This window comes from Amblyomma maculatum, chromosome 7 (genome assembly GCF_055883805.1).
Source record: "Amblyomma maculatum isolate TAMU_Amacu chromosome 7, ASM5588380v1, whole genome shotgun sequence".
NCBI lineage: Eukaryota > Metazoa > Arthropoda > Arachnida > Ixodida > Ixodidae > Amblyomma > Amblyomma maculatum.
The window spans coordinates 105026914-105052995 of record NC_139350.1 but is presented as its reverse complement, the minus strand read 5'-3'; the positions used below and the strand labels follow the sequence as shown (position 1 = coordinate 105052995).

At 45.9% G+C, this 26082-nt stretch overlaps 1 protein-coding gene across 1 annotated transcript; it reads right to left on the bottom strand.

The window, feature by feature from the left end:
• Positions 1 to 16890: 16890 nt before the first annotated feature.
• LOC146184245 (uncharacterized) lies at positions 16891 to 25134 on the bottom strand. Its single transcript, XM_084608515.1, has 2 exons — positions 23851 to 25134; positions 16891 to 18974 (listed from the first exon to the last, which is right to left on the bottom strand). Exons 1-2 carry the CDS (start codon positions 25132 to 25134, stop codon positions 16926 to 16928), a joined length of 3333 nt encoding a protein of 1110 aa, XP_084464641.1. The 3' UTR covers positions 16891 to 16925.
• Positions 25135 to 26082: the final 948 nt, after the last annotated feature.

Genomic DNA, 26082 nt, shown 5'->3' with positions numbered 1-26082 from the left:
GCGAGATCCCGGCGGCGACTACGTAGTTGAAGCAGCCGTCTGGGTGTTACAGATCATCCGCATTTACTCCAAATGCTTCTTGATCATGGACTGCTAGTCGAGAACACAAGGTAAGAACCTTGAGCGAAAGGCGACATAACTTGAACAAGCGGCACCTGTTTTTCATTTTCTCGAGCAAGAAATGCTGTAATGAAATCTATTGCGGAAGGCAGTGTTAATAAAATAAAGCTTCCCCTTTAACGTTACTTACCTGCGATCATCTACACTGTCTACAGTGTTGATATTGCGCCACGTTAGCGCGAACACATCGCTGGTTTTCATATTTTTCTTGTTTTCGTAGAAGGTGCGCATGAGCATGACGTTTCACCATGCAAATTACTGGTTTGCTTAATTCCATGCACGAGTAAATGAGAAAACACGCATCATCTGATAGTGTGAACTTGCTAAATGGAAAGGGCATGCACATTGATGTGAAGTAACGAGGGGGGGGGGGGGGGGGGGGCGGACGCTGTGCGGACAAATTTGCTTGTTTTATTAGCCAGTTATGACCTTCAGCAAGTGCAGCACTTCAAAACATAAATACATAAGGAATGCCGCAAGAAATGCAGTAAATAAGTACAAAAGCAATCTCATTTCGGGGGACTCTGTGCTAAGTGAAATTAGCCTGTCTCCTGCGGAAGCCGTGGGAAAATGCACTAAAAAACGACACAGAAAAGAAAAACACACAGAGCAGGACTGGCTTCTGCAGACGATCACTAACTAGCCCGACAACTCTTGTTATAGCCTGTCCCCACTTGCTGCCAGAACAATCACCATACCAGCACTCAAAGTTTTATTTGCTAGTTTTTTTTTTACCCACTTGCATTAGGTGAGTGTTGTATAGTGTGCAAATATAATTAAAAAAATTGACTTCACTGATACCATCATCAACACCTGCACACAGTAAACCTCTCCAAAATGCTTTGACACTGACATTTTACATGTGCTGAAATGTAACAACTAAAAAAAAAAAAAAAAAGACGTTCTCCCAAAGGCCAGTACACCGAAACTTCCACAGTTTGAGTAAGTGTTGGAAATTTTACAGTTAGCAAATGAAGTTATAGAGTAGTTTTGCGGCACTTGCAGAAAGTTTGGCACGTGCCGTGTTGTGGGAAAACAACGGAGAGCTGTTGACAGAAGTGCACTTGTAGTTTATGGCTCCTTTGAATAGAATGACTCCATGCACAGAGCTGCTTAATGCATAAGTCGCATACTTAACATCTTCGTGCTATGCGGATGATATCAGCGTGGACATTGACATCGGCCACAACACTAGTATAGAGGGTGTAAGACGACTACCAGGTTTTTTCAGTCAAAAGCTGCATTGCCTTCAGGCATTATTTTGCTGCAGTAGCAAATTGTGATTGCACTGGAGTTCTAATATTGGGTGGGTCTCATTCTCTCTCAATCACCTGCAGCAGAATTCAAAGTTTGCCATACTTCCAGGGAGAATAAATTGACAGTGAAAGTTACACTGTACAGCTTCTGTTAGATGGGAATTAATTGTACAGATGCATGAATAACTTTCAAATTTGTAAAAGACCTAAATCATATTTTCATTTTGCTATGCTGAAAAGTGAATATTGCTTTTTCTCTTGTCAACAGGAGGCACCACTACATCTGCTACAGCCAGCTTGCGCACTGGCTTTGGGGATGCCTCGGCAGACATCACAGTAAAGTCCTCCCTATTTGTAATGCAAGCCAAATAAGGGAAAGGTTTCCATCTGACAGTTACACTGGTTTCCAGTTTGTGCAAGGTTTGTAGAGTCATCACCTTATTCATTCTGAAACAAGCCGGAAAATATGAGAAGAGAGAATTGCAGGACAGCTGGACTAATAACTGGAATTTTACTAAAGGATAGAGGCAAAAGAAGACTTGCACAGAGATGCACATGTAAAAAAGGCCCCAAAAGACTGTTGACCGATTTCTTAGCCACACACACGTCCTTAGCCTTTGCAGTATAGTGTGCCTTTGGACTTGGATCTGTGGCTTCCCTTTTGTAACGAGTGGTTCTTGACCATAAGGAATTTGCTTTTTTTTAGATTTTGATTTTTTAGACCCTTTCTGCTTTCCACGCTTTCACTGCTTTGGGGGTTTTTCGTGCACGTGCATTTCTGTGCGAATCTTCTTTTGCCTCTTTCCTTCAGTAACATTTCAGTTGTTAGTCAAACTTTGTCTTGTGCTCCTCTCACGTGTTTCGTCTTCTGGCTGGTTTTAAGATGAATCAGTACCAACTCATCCAGTTGTTAGTCTTGTTGATATCACTAGCCTGACTGCACCCACTGCTGGGCAAATGCTTCTCCCATATCCATCTGAATAACCCGATCCTGTGCCAGGTGCATGATTCTCGCAAACTTCCTAATTTCATCTGCTTGCCCGAGTTTCTGCCACCCCCTGCTAAACTTGCCTTCCCTTGGAATCTAAAAGACATATATAGGCTCACTTAGAATGAATTTTGTGTACTCACTCCCTTCCTTTACCTTTGATGCGTAGAATTTTTCTTCTTTTGGAACTGACCGCAGATACATCAGCTGCATCCATATGATCCCCGCAGACTTCCTAATCTCATCTGTCTGCCCGAATTTCTGCCGCCCCCTGCTATGCTTGCCTTCCCCTGGAATCTACAAGACATATATAGGCTCACTTAGAATGAATTTTGTGTGCTCACTCCCCACCTATCCTTTGATGGGTGGAATTTTTTTTAGCACTGACCGCAAATGCATCATAATTGTGCAGTTGTGTATATACTACCTGCTTGTATAGATGTCTCTCCCATATCTATCCAAATAACCCGATCCTCTGTCAGCTGCATCCATCTGATCCCCGCAAACTTTTTATCTGCCTGCCTGAGTTTCTGCTGCCCCCTGCTATACTTGCCTTCCCTTGGAATCTACAAGACATATATAGGCTCACTTAGAATGAATTTTGTGTACTCAATCTCTAACTATACCTTTGTCGGATGCATTTTTTTTTATTTAGCACTGACCTCAACACATCATGATTGTGAAGCTGTATATACACATTTGTATATTTAGGAGAGAGGAAGACAGCAAAGAAGCGTGAATAAAAGATGTCTTGCTCTAGGTCAACTTCCTTCTAGCCTAAAAATTTTGTATGCACTGATGAACCTGCGGATAACCAATAAATTATTTTGAAAGCAACATGTCTCTAACACTCATTTGGTAACATTAGATAATGCCCAAATGTACTACAAAGTGGTGGTCCTTGTGGCACTGACAAACCTAGATTTTCTAGTTGCCGCGTTCACCTTTACACGGCCTCGAAAAATAGTGGCTCATGGGGAATAGAAAAATCAAACCGTTTTCTGCAAAAGCTGCTTTGAAAGGTGGCCACTATTTTCAGCATTTTGCAGTCTCATTCAGAAGCAAGCCAGCATAATCTGCAATCTGTAGACATGCATACAATAATATGTGCCTTATACTTTGAAATGTACCAGACTTTAACCAGTCATAAAACAGCGTGCTGAAAAGGTATGTATAGTAAAGCCTCCTTCGTTGATGATACCCGTAGTTTGCATGAAAACATCTGCACTAGAACCTGCATGACGTTGAGTTAATTGGCCTGCTGGTTGAATATGCCACCAAAATGCTGGTAATACAATGAACTTTGTCGGTGCTGGGGTCAAGTCTAGAAATATAAAGTTGGGATGATTTAATTGTGAAACCTTGCTGCTGAATTCACTGCAGGCTAGAATGTAACAGGATTAAAGGGCAGCTGTAGACGTAAGGGCAGTCCACATTGTCACGGCATCTTATGCGTCCTAGTACACATATCTACATACCGTGCATGTTTTGCTAGTAAACAATGTATCCACAGATTTGCGAAGCTCCAAGAATGCTACACTGATGCTGTCTGAGTTGCTGCTTGTGTCGCTGAATATTGTGAAAGCCTTTTGATGGAACGAAAACTGCTTGGTGAATACTTATGCAGAGTGAGGTTGGTCAGGAGCGCAGGTGATATGTACACCCTCGCAATTTAACCATACAAGCACAGACTATGATACTCATACAAATTGAAAAATATAAGGGAAGGAATTGAACTGAAGACTTCGCGGTTCGACAGTCCAAACTTCTACTACATGTGCTTTGGGCTGTGTGTGCTAGCCCGCCTGCAATCTGATTGCCCGAGCCAGGAAAATGGTACACACCCATATGAGCACCACTCCCAGTACTCTTTAACATGTACATAGAAGTGCAGGTGCTTGGGATAAACCTTGGCTGCCGCAATGCACCTCAAACAATGGCATGTTAGCCAGAATAGCAGGTTGGGCTTGTTGGTTTTCCATCCTGAGGTAACAGCGCAAAATGTGGACGGGAGCACAAGACGAGAAGACGAGACATTGTGTTGTCTTCTCGTCTTGTGCTCCCATCCACGTTTTGTGCTGTTACTTCAGAATGTCACGTGCCTGCCCAATATTTACATAATTGTCACAAGAACCACTTTGTGTGTATTTACGACTACTTGCACAACACCATTGCCACCCACTGATGATGAGCAGCTGAACAGCAGTTTTTCACGTACACTGCGCTGCCATTAATTACAAATGCTATCACGCTACGACTTCCCATACCACCCCACCCAACCTCTGTGTGTAATGACTCAACCTTTGGTGCGTTTGCATGTTCTCGGGATACTGGAGAAATCCAAGATATCAATTAGTAGATTCAAGCAACTTAATCTGACATACATCTGGTGAGAATATTACAACTCTATCCATGTATACACAGATCTGTATCACCGCAAGCGTCGCCTACAATTGTGGTGATGCCGCTCAGAACATGACTCATCTTTTTTTTAAGGGCATAATTCTCCACAAACCGCTGCTGAGCTTGTGGCCCCTTGGTAAGAGGCTTTCCACATCTGTGGGAAACCACTTTAGAAGTGGTGTGAATTCACAGTTTCAAAGCTTGCATTACAAATTTTTGGAAGTTTTCAACACCACACCCTTACCAGCCTTTGGCACTACACATCACTGAGTTCCTTATATCTACTTGTCCTCAAGGCCACAAGGTAGTGCTTTAGTGGATCCATACCCACTTGCCAATTATATGCCATTATGCATGCTTTCTCCATAGACCATCTAAATGTGGTTTCACACACAAATATTTATACTTAATTGGACAGGCGGACTGCCCAGAATGTTCCACATGTGACATTACGGAGACTCTGGAGCGTATACTAGTGGTGTGTCCCAGTATATGCGTGCAAAACAATAACTCGAGTTACTTCTTTGAAGTGTTTTGGCAACAGGCCTCTCTCAGAGGACTTATTGGCCGGTTGGCCAGAAATGGAAAGCTCTACAGGCAGTGCAGGCTTTCATGACACAGGACTTGACTCGTGACTGTGGTGCAAGTTACTATTCCTGTATATATTTTAATCAAGTCACGACCCTCTTTGTTCTTCTCTTTCTGTAGCAGGTCAGATATTAAACTTTTAAGCCAATCTATCCGCCTTTCCAATCAATAACACTTGCGTGAATGCATTTCTCCTGGATGGTTGATCTGGTAATCACACCATCGTAATGCAAGGACATGGGGCGTATGAGCTTTTGAGGTGAACAATTTTTACCCTAGAAATGTCTTTTAAATGATGTGAAGGATTCTGTATATATTTTAATCAAGTCACGACCCTCTTTGTTCTTCTCTTTCTGTAGCAGGTCAGATATTAAACTTTTAAGCCAATCTATCCGCCTTTCCAATCAATAACACTTGCGTGAATGCATTTCTCCTGGATGGTTGATCTGGTAATCACACCATCGTAATGCAAGGACATGGGGCGTATGAGCTTTTGAGGTGAACAATTTTTACCCTAGAAATGTCTTTTAAATGATGTGAAGGATTCTGTATATATTTTAATCAAGTCACGACCCTCTTTGTTCTTCTCTTTCTGTAGCAGGTCAGATATTAAACTTTTAAGCCAATCTATCCGCCTTTCCAATCAATAACACTTGCGTGAATGCATTTCTCCTGGATGGTTGATCTGGTAATCACACCATCGTAATGCAAGGACATGGGGCGTATGAGCTTTTGAGGTGAACAATTTTTACCCTAGAAATGTCTTTTAAATGATGTGAAGGATTCTGAGCTCTGCTCAACATGATCCTCCTCTTTGGAGTCTTCATCAGGTTCTATGGGACTAGATGAGTGCTGTGGAAAGAACGTGATCGAAGTGGAACCAAGGGGCCTGTTCTGGGTGGTACGATATGCTGGTAGGGGCACCTGTTGTGCTGGCCTCACGGTATCGCTCAAAATAAAAAAAAATCCAAAATGCGCATATTACTGCTATGAGGGCAATCTGGCAGGAAACAATCAAATAGAACTGGTGGCTTCTGCGAGTCGAGTAGTTCTCAAATAAGCAGATCTGTAAGGCTACAAATCGCAACTAGTACGTGTTTACTGCCTTTATCACGCGACCTACACTTTTTTTTGCCAATGCACTGGACCAGCGGTTTTGCGTCGGTACGACGCATCGTTTGAGGTGAGCTTTCTTCGTTTCTGGTCCATGCCGAGGCTTCGAATGACGCCGAGGTTCATTTAGGACTTCCAGTAGAAAGTAGTACGAACACATGAACCCAATCGGTTTGCCAAAACTTGTGAAAGCGAACGTTACTTCCACTCGGAGAAGCCGTGCTGCAATCGATCGCGACGTACACGGTTGGCATAGCGAGCACTCAAACACGCACAACACGCCTAAACCCAGAACCTAACGGTGACAGGAAAAATAGGCGAAGTCTGAGCACTGTAGACGTTGTAGGAAGTATGCTTCCTCTTTTTTTTTTTTTTTTTTTTTTTTTTTTTTTTTTTTTTTTTTTTTTTAGAAAGGTTACGAGAGAGGCGTCGGGAAGGTGGGGGAGCAAAGCTGCGACAACGCGTGGGGTGAAAGGGCCACCCAAGTACATTGTAGCAACCTTTTTTTTTTTTTCGGTTTCCGGCTTTCCGTGTAGTGCCATAGTTCAGGTCATCCGGCCGAAATAAAGGAAGCGAAGCTCTACACGCTATTCTCAGTGATGCAGCGCGGAGGCGAGCAACTAATATACGAGTACGCGCCGCGGCGCCCGCTCCTGAAACACTCCACCCACCACTCGGATTGAACACACTTGTCGATTTCTTTGACCTGGAACCGTATTTAGATCGTATCTTTAATGACGCCGAGAATAATAATAATTAAAAAAATTACAGCAGCGGCCGCACAACCAAGTTGTACCGGTGGTATGAGACTGCTCAAGACGTTGTGCTCCATCACGAATGTTCACAAAAAGAAAAAGAAAATAACAACAACAAATTAGATTGGAACCATTGTCATTTGGAGTACCCGGCGGAGCGAGGTATAGCCGTCGTTACCGAAAATCTGAACTTGAGCGTCACCTCTCGCTCTGTTCCAGAGCGCAGCGAGAAGCAGACACCACCCGTAAAGTGAGCTTTACCACCCGTCCTGCTCCGCCGCCGCCGCCGACCGCGCGTCACGTGACAGTATTGTTGAAGAAATGCGTTTGCGTGAGCGAATAATTGATATAATGTATTTTTATTTGCTAACTTTAACAGCTACCTACTATTGTATGGGAAATAATGATTATATCTGCGTTTCCAAAAGGCTAAACATGACGTAGGCGAGTACTTCTAATTCCGGCCTACAGGGTCGCATGGTCGCTTCAGGAACGCAAAAATGCTTTGATTTCAGAATGGTATTATTAAATGCAGAAGCAATATTTCGACGAGATATTTTGGAATAGGCATACCTAATGTTTACTGAAGCAAGGAAAATTGCAACTGGGCTGCTACATTTTCGTTTCACGACCCCTTTAAAGGAGCAAGCAAAGCACGAAACGAATTACGAATCTTTATAGCCTACTCAGCCTAACAAACAACGACGATGTCGAAGCTAACATTCTACAGTGTACTCGGATTGATCACAGAACACAGCATCCACGCGAGCACAACCCTTCTACATTATTCGAAAGACCGCTGATTTCTCGCACACTTATTCCACGCATCCTCAACAAAAGCGTGCACTTGAGCAGAACAGGCGACGCAGCTCGCCACATAACGGCACGTGCGAAGCATGATGTCATATTATTTGCATCGAATTTCTGCACGATTGTAGAGGAACAGTCGATAGAGCATCAGATAAAATTTTTCTTCGGCGTAATGTTATGTCTGCTTTTGTTTAAGATTTGCCTAGCCCTACGGAGCAATTTATGTCACCAATGACGTCTTGCTAGCAGCCTTAGCGGCAATATTTGAGCCTGTCCTCTGTTTGCTCATCGAGCAGGCACCCCGTCCTGCGTTTGTTGTACCCTACATGAACAGAACTTAGAGCGAGGCGCAAAGTGATGACTTCTTGAGTTGAGAGCAAAACATAATTTGGAGTTCGAAATAAATATACAAATTAAAGGTTAGGGAGGAGGGGAAAACAATAGGGGAAGAATTCTAGACTACCAACGTTATTGACCACAGCCAAAGGACAGCCCAGCTGCCGAGACCATTTGTTGTTGTTTTGAACGCCTTTTGGTGCATTCATCCTCTCGTCCACTCTCCCAATGATGGAATCTGCGCCGCCTGGGGGACGCATGTATAGGATACGTGAGAGATGAGAGCAAGTCAGTAGTGACATTGAATGGTAGACTGAGAACGGAGATCATTTGGTTGAATGTGATGTCAATATGATTTGTGAGATTTGTGCTATTAAGATGAATAATATATTTCTTACTAGTTTGAGCCTCTAGAGGTCTTTGTGCCACCAGCCTTTCGAGGGGTGAAGGCTAAGTTCATCATATGATTCTTCCATTATTTCCTTGATCATGTCCGCAAGTATTTGTAATGTGTATTATCTTGTTTCGTATTAACAATGTTGCTCCCCACTTCCTTGGATAATTTGCCTTTGAAATGCTTCGTCTTTAACAATCTGAAAGAAAGCGGTTGAAATCTATTATATGTTTAGCACAACTGCACTGTACAGGCATTCTGCATCCGCCAGGCGCTCCCCACTATCGGCTAGAGTCACTGGAAAATTTAAAAAATCGGCTATCGTGAAGCGCCACCACGTAGCCACGCGTTAGTAAGTATAGTATAGTAAGTAAGTATATGCATAGCTAGCTGACGATGTCCAGTGGATGTGCCCATTGATAGGTCTGTTGACCATGTGTGCTCAATGATGTTTCCGAAAAGCAACTAATATTAATATCGCAATTTCTAGTTTAGGAATCTTTAGAAAAATATACTTCTTACCTGATAGAAACTGCTCCGTTCCACTACAGCAAAGAAATTTCCCGTTTCTGTGCGCCTCTGATTTTCGGGAGCCAGAAAATATTCCTACAAGAGCACTTGGAAGCTTTTTTTTATCTCGTTAGCTGGCAAACATCTGCGTTACAGCACTCCTATAGAATATATTTTTGTAGCAAGACTCTGGTGATAAGGCCTCATGCGCTGGCGAACCACTCAGGGGACATAACCGACGGTGTGGTTCAGCGCTCATCGATCCTTAATTAGCGTTCCATCGATTTCATGAGAAATTTCAATAGCGGGAATACTGACCTCAATTCTAAAGCACTGCAGACTCAGTTTACTAAACTGCGAGCTGCTCAGTTCAGGAAGTTAGAAGCACCATCGCCAGGCTCCTAAGTCCTGAAGACTAGAGTGAGAATAGCTGCGCCGGAGTACCAGGGCTCGATCCACACTGCCGACGGCTGCTTTTCGATGAAGGCGAAAGAAAGAGGCACCCGTGGGCTGTGCGATGTCAGTGCACGTTAGGATCCCGGTCGAAATTACTAAGGAGCCCTCCACTACGGCTTCTGTTTCTCTCTATCCCCTCGCACTCCCACCTTCATCCCTTCTCCTTCGGCACCGTTCAGGTGTCCACAGGAAAATGTACTGCGCCCTTCGTTTTGTGTACATTAATCATTTGGTCCGCAGTTCTTTGCGCTTATCATTTTACTTAGTAAAGCAACGCGTACTGGCGTCGAAGCTATACAATTAAGCTTTTTTGTGTGCCTGACATTTCCGCAGAAGACTGGTGATATCGTTTGCAGCAGCGTCGCTGAAAAGAAAATTGTCACGCTGCTTCCGTTCATCGTGTTTTGAAGTACGGCTTCTTTGTCGACATAGAATGGCGGAATCCCCCTGAGCCTTATAACTAAACTGAACTAGACTTTGTGTTGAGTGCTGCTACGGAATAAAACCTAAAAATGAGAACTGAGTACCAAGTTTTCTAAAACTGGTCTACAACTCATACCAGTAATATAAAAGACCTACGTTGTCCGAGAACAGCAGCTAACGTGGCATAATAATCAATCAATCAATCAATCAATCAATCAATCAATCAATCAATCAATCAATCAATCAATCAATCAATCAATCAATCAATCAATCAATCAATCAAACAAACAATCAATCAATCAATCAATCTTTATTTAATGTGCGCAGGAACAACCATGTGGTCTTTGTGCTGCAGCACAAATAAAAAAGAAAGGAAACAAAAATGAAAAAGCACAAACATGTTTACACACACAGAGAGAACACAAAAAAAGAAATAAATAATACATGAAATGAAACTGAGACGAAAAGTATCACGGAAAGTAAGAAAACAATGAGTAGCATCACAAATATACACAGTGAGAGAATTTTTTAGCACACCAGGAAATAAAGAAAAAAAAAAAAGAACGATAGATAGAAGAGAGAGAAAAAAACAACAACAACAAATAACTGACATTGATTATAGTAATATAGAAATATACATAAAATAAACAACCATTCCAGGCGCAACAAGTGCATGGTACTTAAAACACAGGCTAGAAATACAGAATAATACAATAAAGAAGTAAAATTGAACAAGGGACAGTAAGATTCGAATATAAAGTTTAAAGTTGAAATATAAGTAAGAAACGGATAAAAAGTAGTTCACGACACAGACAGCATTGAACAGGAGAAAAAGCAAAAAGTGAAGTAAATACAATTTAAGGCTAGAAAGTGGGAGTTATATGTTGGTTGGTTGGTTTGTGGGGTTTAACGTCCCAAAGCAACTCAGGCTATGAGAGACGCCGTAGTGGAGGACTCCGGAAATTTCGACCACCTGGGGTTCTTTAACGTGCACTGACATCGCACAGCACACGGGCGCCTTGCTTTTCGCCTCCATCGAAAAGCTGCCGCCGAGGCCGGGATTCGATCCCGCATCCTTGGGAACAGTAGTCGAGCGCCGTAACCACTGCGCCACCCCGGCGGGGCGGAGTTATATGTGATAAAGTACTATTTATAATACAACGCTACGAACATCCAATGTAAATGAACAGAGCGAGTTTTGGAAGATGTCAAGGTGAGGACAAAAAGAGTTAAATAACCACTGCATCCTATCCAGAGGGGAGTGGGAATGAAGAGGAGAAACCTGAAATGGTCTGAATTCCCTCATGCTCTTTCGCGGAACGCGCAGTAGGATGTACTCTAAGAGCTGAGGGCACATAATGTGGCCATGAAGGAGTTTGTACAGAAATATGATATCAAGTCTGATACGACGGCAGTGAAGGGAAGGAAGATTCAGTTGGGCGCTCCTGGTGGAGCGAGAGGGGGAAGTTGCGCAAGGAAAGCGATAATGAAATATCCGTAAAAATTTTTTTTGTACTCTGTCAACCTTGTCCAAGTTCGATTTGCAAGTGCCATTCCAAACAACCGACGCACACTCCAAGACCGGCAGGCATATGGACAGGTACAGTTTTAGGAACGGAAGTGGAGTATGGAACTCTCTCGAAAGTCTGCAAACGAATCCGAGTGTGCGCATAGCCCGCTGAGCAATGCGTTTAGTGTGAGAGGAGAAGCTGAGGGTGCGGTCAAAAAGTACACCAAGGTCCTTAATTTCATCAACCCTATCCAACAGCACAGAATTCACAGAATAATGGTAGAGAAAGCTATGTGTTTTACGAGTAAAGGACACAACCCTAGTTTTCGAAGAATTGAGGGTAAGTCGATTCATCGCACACCAATCAGAAAAAGCAGATATGTCCGATTGCAACAACACGCAATCTTGAAAAGAATGTATTACCTTGAATATTTTTATATCATCAGCATAAAGAAGAAACGAGGAGTTCTTTATCGCCGAAGAAACATCATTAATAAAAACGGAGAAGAGAAGCGGGCCTAGTACTGAACCTTGAGGAACTCCACTCGTTGCAGGGTAAACGAAAGAAGTCTGTCCATTGACACTGACAAAGCAGAAGCGATCAAGGAGATAGTTGCGTAGGAGGGCTACGAGTGAGACTTCAACGCCAGAGAGTAGAAGTTTTTCAAGAAGTAGTGAGTGAGTAACAACGTCGAAAGCTTTGCTCATATCACAGTACACAGTGTCAACCTGACCCCTCTGAAGGACTGCTGCAGAGGCATACGTCATAAACGTGACTAGGTTGGTAGAAGTAGAGCGACCCGACATGAAGCCATGTTGATTCGGTACTATGATATGTTTGAGATGGAAGGAAAGTACGCTGTGCAAAGCTAATTCGAAAAGCTTAGAGGTTGCACATAGAAGAGAAATCGGTCGATAATTGGAAACATCAGATTTGTTTCCAGACTTGAAGACAGGAAACACGCGTGCCATTTTCCACACGCGAGGAAAGGCAGCATTTTTTAAACAGTTATTAAATATGGCAGTCAGTACTGGTACGAAGATATAACTGAAGGCTTTTATTATGGCAGCTGGAATGCCATCAGGTCCAGGAGACAAAGATGGTCTCAGACGCTTAAGACTCTCAGTTATCAACTCCTCGTCAAAGAGAATGGAATTAGATAGTGCACCAGATGGGAGGCAAACGGAATCACAATGTGGATGTTTGTAAACGGAGGAAAAATGTTGTGCAAAACTGTCGGCAACATCCCGAATTCCCGAACCCTGAGAATCAACAAAGCTGATACTTAAATCTGATTTAATGGAACGCTTGCGAACGTAACGCCAGAACTGACTAGGACGATTTGAGGCATTCCTCTCTAAAGACTCAAGATAGGAGTCGTAGTCCCGCTTGTATAAGCGTTTGCAAAGAGAACGCACACGGCGAAACTCATCTGCCCAATTGTGAAACCCAGGGCGTTTCGCTTTACGATGGGCCCGTTCCTTGAGCTTTAACGCCGTTATTAGTTCCCTTGAAAACCAGGAAGGGAACTTCCTACGCGTAGGAGTATGCAAAGGTATGTACCGACGCATACCATCAAGAACTATTTCTGTAAAGCGACTGACTTGTCCATCTGAATCATTAATGTCATTTAAAAGGGACCAGTCGACGGAAGAGAAGAAATTGAAAAGACCGACATAATCACCACGTGCATACGCGAAACGGGTCGAATTCCCCACCCGATCTGAATTAGTAGAAGGTGAGGCAGAGACAGCAGTAGTAACTAGAAGCGGAGGGTGAAATTTGTCACAGCGAGTCAGCGGTATGTCTGAACTCGAGACTCGAACACTTTCAAAATTCGATAGACAGATGTCAAGAATATTACCGCAACAGTTTTCAATGAAATTGTGTTGTTGCAAAGAGTTAAAGGCTATAAAATCAAGTAGAGCGTTACACTTAATATGTAGTGATTGTTGTGAGAAGGAATAAGTGAGTTCCAGTTGATACCAGGAGTATTAAAATCACCTAAAATAAGAAGTTTGTGTTTGCTATGACGGGTTATAACATGTTCGATTGAGAGCAGAACATCATCATAGGCTGAAGGAGGTAGATTCGGAGGAATGTAGAAAGCTGCAAGTAAAAGTTTTTCATGTCGATTTAAAGTGAGCTCGAGCCACACACATTCTTCAACAGTTTCCAGATCGGAACGTCGAACACACTTCACAAAACTGTCAATAGCAATGAGCACTCCACCTCCTCTTGATTTGGGACCTGTTTCAGGGCGGTCGCTACGAAAAACAGAGTAATTATTTGGAAAGAAATCATTGGAAGGAATATCACTTGACAGCCAGGTTTCGGTAACCACAACAGCGGTATAACAAGAGGGCAAGACGCTAGAAAAAAATTCAGATCCCTTAGTCCGAAGACCTCGGGCGTTTTGATAATAGATATCCAAATTAGGGGCCACTGCAATTTTGCGTCAGTTCAGAGGGATGAAGCATATCGTCGTAAAGCTTCCCACGAAAGTCCTTGTATATGCAACCCATCGGCCACATCGAAGGCTCAACAAGCTTACTGTAGGATTCTTCATCAACTTCAATATGGAAGGACGAGTAGGAGTCGTACCTTGTTTTCAGCTGCCGGCAGGAAATGGGAGCAATATTCACTGATTTTAGATGGTTGGTAAGGTCTACCGATGTAGTATCGGGACTGAGTTTAGAGACGAAAATAGTCTTCGGACGCTTCTTTTGGTAAATGGCAACGTTAAGGACAGATGAGCTCGATGCGCCAATAATGGCTCGACTTCGGTGCTTCTTCATCGCACTGGGTGAGTTAACCGCACGAGGAGGAGCAGAGGCAGAAGATGAACAGGTAATATCTCCAGGAGTCATCCCTCGATGAAGAGCGGCGGAGTAGTCCACAGATGGCTGCTCCTCACGGGTAGGATCGCCCACGGAGACAACGAGAGGACGCTCGACGAGAGGACGCTCACACTGCGAAGCAGCGCACCGCACAAGCTCCTGGCGTAGGCCGTGAACATCGGCACGTAGAGAGGCGATAACCTCGGCTTGTTGTATGAAAGCCCGCGAGTTCTCTACACGAAGGCGCTAGTTCTCTTCCCGTAGCTGGGCAACCTCATCGCTCAGAAAAGAGATTCCCTCAAGCGCGTCGAGGAGGAGAGCCCGTAGCGAGGCAAACTCACCGCCATGTTCGCCGGTCGCGGCTGAAGGGGGAAAACCGGTCGGGTGGCTGGGCAGGAGCGGGGCACCAGGGACTCTTGCACCACCGTCGCTAAGCCTAACACCGTCAGACGACGACGACGCACACAAATTACACAAGAATGGCCGAGAGCCGGACTTCAGAAGTTGCAGCTCGTCATCCGCCCAGGTGACGCACTTCGTGTGAACACGTTTCGCACAGTCGGCACATCGTAAAAACTGCTGCTTGCCAAAAAACGGGCGGGAGCACAGCGCACATGCGTCCTTACTGGGCGCCATCTTGGAAAAAAAAATAATAATAATAATCATCATCCTCAGCATCAGCCTGACTATGCCCACTAGAGGGCGAAGGTCTCTCCCACACTTCTCCAATTACCCGGTTCTGTACTACCTTCATCCACTTGACCCCTGCGAACTTCTTAACTTAATCCGCCCACCTAACTTGCTGCCGCCCTCTGCTACGCTTTCCTTCCCTTGGAATTTAGTTTGTTGCCCTAAGCGACCATCGGTTATCCTCTCTTCGCACTACATGTCCTGCCCCATGTGTATCTCTTCTTCTTCTTAACTTCCGCTAGAATGTCGGTAACATGAGTAATTTCTCTGACCCACTCTGCACGCTTCCTATCTCTTAATGTTACCCCTACCATTTTTCGTTCCATAGCCCTCTGCGTTGTCCTCAACTTAAGTAGAACCCTCTTGGTTAGCCTCCACGTTTCAGCCCCATAGGTGAGTACAGGTAAGATGCAACAATTCTATATTTTCCTCTTGAGCGATATCGGTAAGCTGCTAGTCATAATCTGCAACTGCTTACCAAATGCGCTCCATCCCAATCTTATTATTCTTGTTATTTCCTTTTCATGGTCCGGATCTGCGGCTACTACCTGTCCTAAGTAGACATATTCGCTTATTACTTCCAGTACTTCGCTACCTAATGTAAACTGCTGTTCCTTACCGAGGCTGTTGAACATTACCTTAGTCTTCTGCAAATTGATTTTCAAGCCTACCTTTTTACTTTTCCTGTCTAGGTCATCAATCATTATTTGCAGTTCATCCCCCGAGTTGCTTAGCAAGGCAATGTCATCAGCAAATCGCAGATTACTGAGGTATTTTTCATCTACCCTTATCCCTAACTGCTCCCATTCCAAGTCTCTGAATACTTCCTTTAAGCAAGCTGTGAATAGTACTGGGGAGATTGTGTCTCATTGCCTAACACCTTTCTTTATGGGAATTTGGTTGCTTTCTTTATGCAGAACTATGGTTGCTGTGCAGCCACTATATATATCTTCCAGCACTTTCACGTACGGCTCGTCTACCCCCTGGTTTCGCAATGTTGCATAATATTCCTCCACTAATGCTCGAAACTTGTAGCGACTGCGCAGGCTGATAGGCGTAATTTGCGCCAGACACCAGTACATTAAGCTGGACTTCTCACCTATTTTGTAAAGTGAAAGCAGCTTACCAAGAGTTGATACATCATGGAGCCAGAAACAGGGTGTGCCATATAAATTGGCACTTTAGAAAAAATCTAGCCAGGACATATCCGCTGCTTCCGTCACGCTATATAGATGACGCTATGCGAAGTAGCTATTGTAGATGCGGAGTCATAGAGAAATCAACTGAACAGTTTCCACAGAATGCAATACCAGAGGCGGAAGAACACATGTATTCGTTCATGCGGACCGGTAAGCTCTACCAGGAAACCGTTTAGTGTTGAAGCCCTGAGTTACATGACATTAAATTGAACAGAGACAAAGAACCTGACAGCCCCTGACGCGCTATGCCGATGAGAGCACAGGCGCGCTTTTACAATACAGAATTCTAGCTTGTCTTCTCTTGAATAAGCATAGACAGATTCAATCACAAATCTGTGGTGCTCGATAAACGCCAGGGATGAGTTTGGCTTGTCCTGCAGTCATATGCCCAAACATTTTACCAGAGGCGCTGCCGTTGCATCTTTCAGTCTCTTGTTCATCTGTAATTTGCTCGGACAAGACTGCACGCATACAGAGGAAAAAAAAAAAAAAAGAACGTAGTCTTTTATTCTCACCAGCCAGGAGCCAATTGATTAAAAAGAAAAACACCGTTCGGTGGGATTCATGGCTGATTCGCGAGGGCAAGAGAAGGCGTTCGCAAATTCGGGAAAGTTCTTGAACAGCTCGTTGCAGTCGATCGAGCCTGGTCGTTGCAAGGTGCGCGCTCGGCACATCATGCGGCACACGGTCAGGAAGAACACCGTTTTCTCGGTGTGCTTATCGCTAATCGGACGACGTCGCTCCAGCGATTCGGTGGCCTCGTCCTCAACGAAAGCCGCGTAGGCGATGTTTAGTGCTGCAAAATAGGTGGCGCGCGTGTCGTTCTTCTGTACGGTAAAACAGCGAGACGCCTTCTTGCCCTCGGTCGTTGAGTTAGTGAGCGTAGCGCTTGCGTTGGACACGATGGCGAGCGCCTCCGAGTCCAGGGCCTTCAGTGCCTCCGCCACGAACAGGAAGCCCAGACCTCCGTAGAACATCGCTGGCGTTCCGTGAGGATAGTACAAGGGGTGCGCCAGCGCGCTGGCGCCGACTGCGATCTCGTTCAAAATTGCGTCGTAGGCGACGGGCGACGACGACAGCAGCCGGTGCAAGCCGGTGGTTTCGCGGCGGAAAATAAAGTCCGTGGTGCGCTGCAGGCAACGATGAGACTCGATCCAGTACTGCACGAATGAATCCTTATTTGTCGGATAACAGCTGTACATCTTCTCGGATACTTCTTCATTGAAGTACCTTCCCGGTGGCCAAGACTGTATCTGCATAGACTGGAACCTGGTCAGGGCAGAACGCTTGACCTCGTACTCCAGCTGCGAGGCGTTGATGGCCGACACGAGCCTCTCCATGAGCCCGCCAAGGGCGAAGTTGAGCCGAGTGGTATCGGCAGGCGTGATAGTCAGCTTGATATGCACAGCAGCGACCAGGGGCCTGTACACTTCCTCCACGTATAAAGTGCAGTATACGGGCACGTAGGCCGAAGAGTAAGCCTTGCCCCAGTGGACGATCTGCAGGGGTCTTCTCTCCAGCACCAAAAAGTAAAACTGGATAAACTGCCAGGATAGGTGGTAAACAAGCTGCTCGTCGCTGTACTTGTCGAAAAGCAGGCCAATAGCGTCGAGCAACGTGCCGTCGCCTACAACACGGTCGCCGAAGGTAAACAGTTCCCCTCTGGGAAGGTGCGTCGTTAGTTTCTCTAGCCAGTCCGATGCCGTGATCCGTCCTGTCAGGTTCAGTGTGCTGTCCGGAGAAACGACAGTGACCAACCGGCGTTTTTTCTTCCTAAAGTCAGTGAGAACAGTGATTATGTCCGTCTGTTCACTGGCGCTAGCTGTTATCTGTGACACAGGAGGAACTGACGTATTATTGTAGAGAGCTACGTAATGAGTCATCCAATAATCCACGTAGCTGCCCCGTTCCATCACATATCGGTGGTTCATGGCGAACAGCGACAAAGCGTCGGCGTCACCGGCCACGATATAAATCTTCCTGTGTTTTTTGTGTGATATTTTAACCCGGAATCTCAACCAAAAGGTCACCTGCCAGTTGAAGGCTAAGTTCACAAGCAGTCCCAGCGCATTTACGCCTGATTTCCCGGGCCACGTGAGGTTCAACTCTGTCATGAAGGTCGTGAAGTGGGTTGCATCGAGAAGCGTGGCTGCTTCTCGGTCTTTCGCACAGGCTTCGTACATCTCTAAAGGTTTTTCGGCTATTTTGATCGGGTCTGCTCCACGACGTAGGAGGGGCAGAAAGTTATCCACCCAGTTGACAGCCACGTGTCGGAGCGCTGTAGCGCCCAGTTCAGCGTACGTCTGCGATGGTTTCCAGGCGGCGCAGATGTGGCTGTTCAAGTCCGCGCAAGGACTGAAGGTATTATTGATGTTGTAGTCGAGGAAGAGCGCGTGTAGCCGGCAATCGTCCGTGGAGCATACCAACTGCCTCGGCCGATTACGGGGCGCAGCAATGAAGAAGTAGAGGGCCGTCAACGTCACTACCGCGGCCAAGACTGCGCATGCAGCAAGGCAAGCGCACTGCACCGTGGACAATGCGGCGTCGTCTTGGTCCGTGCCCCCTTGCAATGCTCCCTTGTCCTGCGTGACGCATAAGAAAAAACAAATTTTTGGCTTTGAACGCCCCGGTTCTTCGGGTTTGTGACCACGAGACCTCTACTTTAAGACTCGTCGTAGGTGGTGTGTACCCTGCACACCAGTCGTTTCAAAATAGTCGGTCGTTAATTTTTAAAAATAAGCTTTTTGAGATACGAAGAAGGCTCCTGCAGCGCTATTGTATCAGTGCTAGAGGAGAAAAATGTGAACTTTTTTTTTTGGTTTGGGGGTTTAACGTCACAAAGCGATTCAGGTTATGAGAGACGCCGTAGAGGAGGACTCCAGAATTGTTCGACCACCTGGAGTTCTTTAACGTGCACTGACATCGCACAGCTGCACACGGGCGCCTTGCTTTTTGCCTCTACCGAAAAGCGGCCATCGAGGCATAGAATTCGATCCCGCATCCTTGGGCACAGTAGTGGAGCGCCCTAACAATTGCACCACTCCGGCGGGAAAAATGTTAACTAGTGCGATGGTTGCCTATAGTTTCTGATAATTACCCTTCAATGGATTAGTTAGGCGTCTAGTTGCAACCAGATGTTTGTAGCTGGTCATTATTTAGAACCAAAGCAGATTTTGTAATTCTGAAAACGCTATTACCCTTGCCACTGCGGGTCAACAAGCATTGGCTATCTCGCGCGAAAGGGCGAACACTTCCTAAAGACCCAAGCAGCTGCCCAGCGTGGTTAGTCAATGGCGCAAGTTTCAACTGAACTTCTTTATTCTGTGTGGGTTGGAACAACATGGATAATCACCAGGAGGCAGGACGGAGAAGTAACGGGGCATTGGCGCCAAATTTACTGATGGCAGGAGAGGCGGCAAGAGAAGCTTGCTTTGACAGATTTTTTTGGGAAGCGCGTGTCTTCTGGCGTGGTAAAGCAACATTTGTTGGGCCACAATTTCGAGGGTTCTCGCGGTTTAGAAATTCTAAAAACGAATATGGCTATTAATAAGGGCTATATACAAATCCCCCATTGGGTCTAGATACCTGCTTAAGCGATGGAAATGCGCAAGTAAAGACACGAACAAAAAGAGCACAAGGACAGGGCGCATTTCCATTGCTTAAGAATGTACGACCGACTCACCAAACAACGTGCACTCTTAAAAACTAGATGCCCAATTGAAGCAGTTTGAAAAGTCAAATTATAAGTAATTATTTGAACAGCTTATTACTATTTAACATTATAACTAACTTTGAGGCAAGCTAAATATCCTTTATTAATCTCAGCTCTGCTATTCCTCCCTCGCCACATAGCGCTAAGCAGACAAGGACGCAGCGAGACATAAAGGACGGGCGCTAACTTACAACTGAACATTTGGAAGAAACCAGGAAATATAAAGACTTTCTTAACAATGAAGAGGAGGAGATATAAAGGCATTGGAATACGGGAAGCAATCAAACAGCATTATCGTGTAACAACAATCACAGATTGACAGAAATTGCATTTCTTTGTCGGATTTATGTTTGCTAATCTGTGAATGTTGTTCGACGATAACGCTATTTAATTGCTTCCTGTATTCCAATTCCTTTGTACCTCCTCTTCTTCATTGTTAAGGAAGTGCTTATATTGCCTGCTTTCTTGCAATAAAAGTTCAGTTGTAAGTTAGCGCCCGTCCTTATGTCTCGCTGTGTGTTTAGCGCTATGTGGCAAGTGAAACGTCACCAACTCGCCCAAGCTTCCATTCTGTTATTCCTCAAATCGCTTCTTAATGCAGATTGAAGATGAGTTCAGTTTTTCATCTTCGTTCAAAACATTTGTCGATTCTGTTGCATTTCATGCACCAGCATTTCGCGGCGAGTTAGGCTGAAGAAGGCAACACTGACCGCGCCTCGCACGTGCCTCTTCTTGTACTGCCTACTGGCGTCCGTTGTTATATTGTGCAAATGCCGAATGCAACATTATGAATTTGGTATCGATGCTGGCTGTTGTGCGGGACATCGCAGCATCGAGCACGAGTTTCTTCGGGCAGTTGACATTCTCGAGCTAGAAAACATGCAACATCTCAATCAACTTTCTATATGCACGCTGCTTGCGTTGGCTGGGGAACAAGTACTTATACTGCTCCCATCCATATTTTGGGGTACTGTCATTGGGTTGGTAATACTAATATCGGCGCGCGCCTTTAGGAAACCGTGTGACGACGAAGGCTGGCTCAGCCTGATGGGCTCCCATGATCGGCTTCCCGAATAACCTAGGCGGTCGATCGCAAAGAATTTGTGCGAATGCGCATATTGATTCCCCTCAAACCATTTTTGGCACCACGAAGGCGTGCTGACTGTTGCAACGAATAAAATTCAGTTCATAATTAAGTATGGTGGGTGGGCTAGCGGTATTGGGGTGCCATTTCTGGGCAGCGCCCGCACTACATGTGGAATTACGTGCGACCCTCTCCTAATTACAGTGTATACCTCGACAGTTCAACTGCCGCATCTAAGAGTTCGCGGTCCTGTTAAAGCTAATCCACAGTATTTAAATCGATTTTTCAAACAAAGTAAACTCTAGTGAACGGGCTGTAGTAGAATTACACTGTTTGCCCGCAATTAAATGAATGACGCGACCAACAGTCTCCGCCGAGCTATATACCTCATTCAGTGGCTGCGTTCCGCCGCTCTGAACAACACTGAAGTTGATGCGCCTATAGTGAGAAATAGGCGCTCATCTGGTCACTAAGTCTCGATGAAAAGAATTTCGACATGGCAGGGTACAGAACAGTGCAGTACATCAAATCATGTCGATGCATTACAAATCAGATGCGAGTGGCCGATTTCGGTTTGCGACGATGGATGCGGTACCATTCGACTGCCAGCTTGAACTATTTCAATGTAGGCGATTAGGGCATTAGGACCAGGCCTTGGATGGCACAGAGCGCCTTTAAGATGCTTAAACCATTCATCTGCTATACTTATTAAACAGCGTAGAAACAAATCCATGAGCTGCTACCGGAAACGCTTGCAGCAAGCACGCACGCCAATATTAATTCGCTTTTTGCTCGTGTTTAACGCAGATAAATGCGATTCTCGCTGCTTTCTATCTTTCACAACAAAACCAGGCGTGCATTAAGCGCTGCTGTGTGCATCTAGCAATGGGGTAATTCTAAACCAGTGTGACGGAAGAATAAACACTCTACTTGTACGTGTTACCCGCCAGACAACACACGACCAAAACATAAAATGCACCAACCAGCACTAACAAGCCGAATAACACCAACTGCGCATTTCATATTAAATTTTTTTAGTCCCGCTCGGTCTCGCAGCAAGAGGAGTCACGTGATGCCCTGTGTGGTATCGCGAGCTGAAAGGCATGTTGACGCAGGCCCCACGTGCTGCAAATTCTGTCCGCTTTTAAAGCAATTCGCAGTGGTTTCGAATAGTAGGGTCTCTTACTAGGTTTCCAACTTTGTACGAATGCCTAAGCTTAACTCGCATTCAGTTTGCATTCGACGCTGGCACCCATATGACCGCTCTATAAATGCATGCAAACAAGTGCGCACAGCCGGAAGAAGCAGGTATCCGCTGTTACACCTGCCGTTCATCACATTTATTTTCCACTACGGGTGTATTGGGGGAGTCCAGTTGTACTCTCTTGAACGCTTTAATTTATATTTGCTGTCGGTTTAAATCACACCGTACAAGAGCGGTACGGACCATTGCTTATTTTTCATTGTACTCCCAGGGTAGCCCCAACTTGCAAAATGTTCGTGTCTTCGGCACGACGTACCCCCGCAAAAATATATGCTTTTAGCGCAACGAAAGTAAATGCAGGCGGAGGGAAAATTGGGGGACACTGAAGCGCCGTCTTTAAGGTTATGGAACGATAATGTTAACTGCTCCCTTTGAGGATCATCGTTCACGTACACTTTGGTGCCGTTTATGAGTAATTCTTTAATTTATCACACACATCCTAGTAAGTACACAGCTTTAAAGTACCACAATATTCTAAAAGAGCACCCCGTAGATATAAAACCTCGCTCAACCAAGCCGTAGGAACGTGCCTAAATCGAAATCCAAAAGTCCTGAATGGCTGGATTCTGATTTCACCCTCGCAACTCAAAGACGAAGCCCGAGTTGGCAGCGCTTGCCCACTCGGTCATGTAACGTGGTCTCGTGACGTCATGCAAGCCTGAGTACCACTCTGTGTATGGCCGTGTCACCTGCCACCTACCGCCAGCCGGAGTCATGCCTGCGATTTTTCGCTCACAACGCCGGTGCAGAAATGTCTGGGGAACGGCTAGTTGTCGAACTTGTCACATTTCCGGATTAATATAATACCGCAACATCCCGGCAACCACAGCTCGGCAGCGCCTAATCACACGATTACGGCACCACTATCCCGGGTCTATTGCTCTGACCCGACGGGTGGCTCAGTGGTTAGGGCGCTTGACTACATCGCCCAAGGATGCGGAATGGAATGCTGGCCTCGGCGGTTGCTTTTCGGTCGAGGCAAAAAGCAAGGCGCCCGTGGGCTGTGCGATGTCAGTGCACGTTAAGGAACCCCAAGTGGTCGAAATTTCCGGAGTCCTCCACTACGGCATCTCTCGTAGCCTGAGTTGCTTTGGGACGTTAAACCCCCTCCAAACTAACTCTTTCCCTGCGGCGTTACGTACGCTAGCCATGTCTGATATGGCGCACTCAAGAGCGCTCAAGTACCCGTTTTTCGCGACCTGGTTGTCCCCTCAGATCGTACACGCAGGTAACGCATTCTTATTAAGGATTTCCAGTGGATAGGTAGAGGGACTTATCCAGCGATACGGCGTCGTGCGAGACAGTGCGCTAGGCTGTAGGTTGGTAAATGCACGATTTGTCAATGCGAGGATTGACCGCTCTGGGTGGGGTTGCAGTACAAAATAACGTCCCACTTACCGCCGGCTTAATGGTTCCTATGCTCGTCACTGAGTCAAGCCGGTGCCGAGGAAGTGCAGCTTGCTGCGGCGGCGTAGCCTTGATCCCTTTCGGCAAGAAGAATTTTCTCCTGAAAGCTGCCCGGCTGAGTCGCTCCCTCTTGGGTGGGTGATCGAGGATCATTAACGTATTGTAGAGGTTCTGAAGCTGGTCACGCGTGGGTGTTAACGCTCCTCTGCGCTCCCGGGAGGGGGCCAGCTCCTCCTGGGACTCCGAGCTCGTTGTTGCCGCAGGAAGCGGCGGGGCCACTGGTGTCCTGTGTCCCATTGCATGCCGCATCCGATGGGAAGGCGAATAGTGGAAGGATCGCGTAGAGTTGAAAGCCGTGTGAAGCGTGTGCACCCGACGCTCGGGTGACTCGCGATTCCTCATGTTTATGACACGGCGCTGGCACGACGCAGCTAGCGCTCCTTTGTAATTTCTAAACTTGTCTTCTTGTTTCGGCGCAGGGCTGGTGCCAGATGGAGCTTGAGCAGGCACATCTGCGTCATCAACTTCTTGGTTCGGGGCCAGGCCGTCATGTACTTGTCTGTGCTTCTTATTATCATCGTCGTCTGGAATGATTTCCGGAGCGTGCTCGTGCAGTTTGGCGCGGAGTATGCAAGGTGCTCCGGGCGACGACGAAGAACCGGAGGACGCAATAGTCGTGCCTCGGTTGGGGCAGCCGTCGCTGTTGAGCTGAGTGGCACGTGGGGACTCATCGCGTAGCCACAGATTCGATATGTTTGGGAGCGGCAGTTCTGATGGGAAATCAAAATCTAGGGGAGGTGTTCGATCTCGCCTTTTCATTGTGTTCTGGGAGAGGCGACTTAACTGGTTCTCGGACGACTGGGACGGGTCCTGACGCACAGCCGCCGCTACCTCTGGTGACGGGTCTCGGCATGATTCTGCTTCTGGAGATGCCCGGATGCAGGCCCCGGCTGGTCTCGAGTGACGAGGGATGTCGCTGAGGGGCCGGGTTTCTGGAACGGCACTTGTGCTTTGCTGCTGCCCGGCGACGTCCTCTGGACGCACTGCCATCAGCTGCGCCCTAGTGCTGGACGCTCGGCCTCGGTCCTTGATGCGTCGCGGCTGGCCCGAAGCCTCCTGGGTCGAACCGCCGCCAGCGACTGGCGACGAGGCTTCCTGGTCCATGCCAAATCCGCAGTGGCTCTCGGCGCCCCCGCAGCAGCACGAAGAGCGTGCGTTCTTCTTTTTCTGTTTTGAATGCGCCTTGATCAATCCCCCCTCGTGAGTGTATGCCATGAGCCAAGGAAGAAGAACAGCAAAATGAGGCAAGCGGCACACGATGAAAATCCAGAGCATAAAGAGATTAACTTGGGCCTGAGAAAGCGCGCTTCAAGACCTTTTCGCTCAAACGAAAATGTCTTCGTTTGTAGCGAATACTAATTACTATTAAGACACGAGATGCACTATGGGCGCAGCACGAATGCTATATGCATCCTCTGCCTTACCTGCTCGTGTGTGTTGCAGGCAAATTATTCTCTATGCTAAGAAACATTATGAAAAGCGTACGCTGATCGCAGGCGTAAGTCATTTTCTTAATTTTATTACAGTGCTTTATTAGCTTACTGAAGTCTCCAAAGGATAATGATTTTACAAGGAAAATATAAAAGTAATCTCGTGGCAGTTGCGTAGATACTAGTCACCGAGGGTGTTATGTGCGCATAGACTACACGCCCTTAGTACCCCCGCCAGACAGGTTTTATTTGGCTACGATTTTTTGCGCTCAATTCGACACCATTTGTACATTATTCTGCCTGAGAAACTTTTCAGCCTGGCTGTGGCAAGTCTCATTTACCCAGATGACGCTGTTGGTGAAAATTCGACAAAACCTTAAAAGACAGTGGGGCAACGGTCGACTCATTCGAGGGTTCAGAACTTTTCTACAACCAAACAAACACAACTTCGCAGTGAAAAACTGTTGTTCCTCGGCCGCATCTCTAGTGAAGACGGAGTATTGCAGACGAATGACAGTCGGCTTTTGTTGTGCAACTTTAGTTGCTCACCATGCGAAATCTATCGTCATTGGTCTGAGGTTGTGCATGGATTATAAAATGTTTGTACACACATTTCTGCTCACTAGTGACTGCTTCACGCAGCTGTGGAACATTAAAATAATAATAATAATCAGCCCACTTTACAGCAAATGCCTTTCCATATGTCTACCACCGCGAATACAAGCCTTCATGA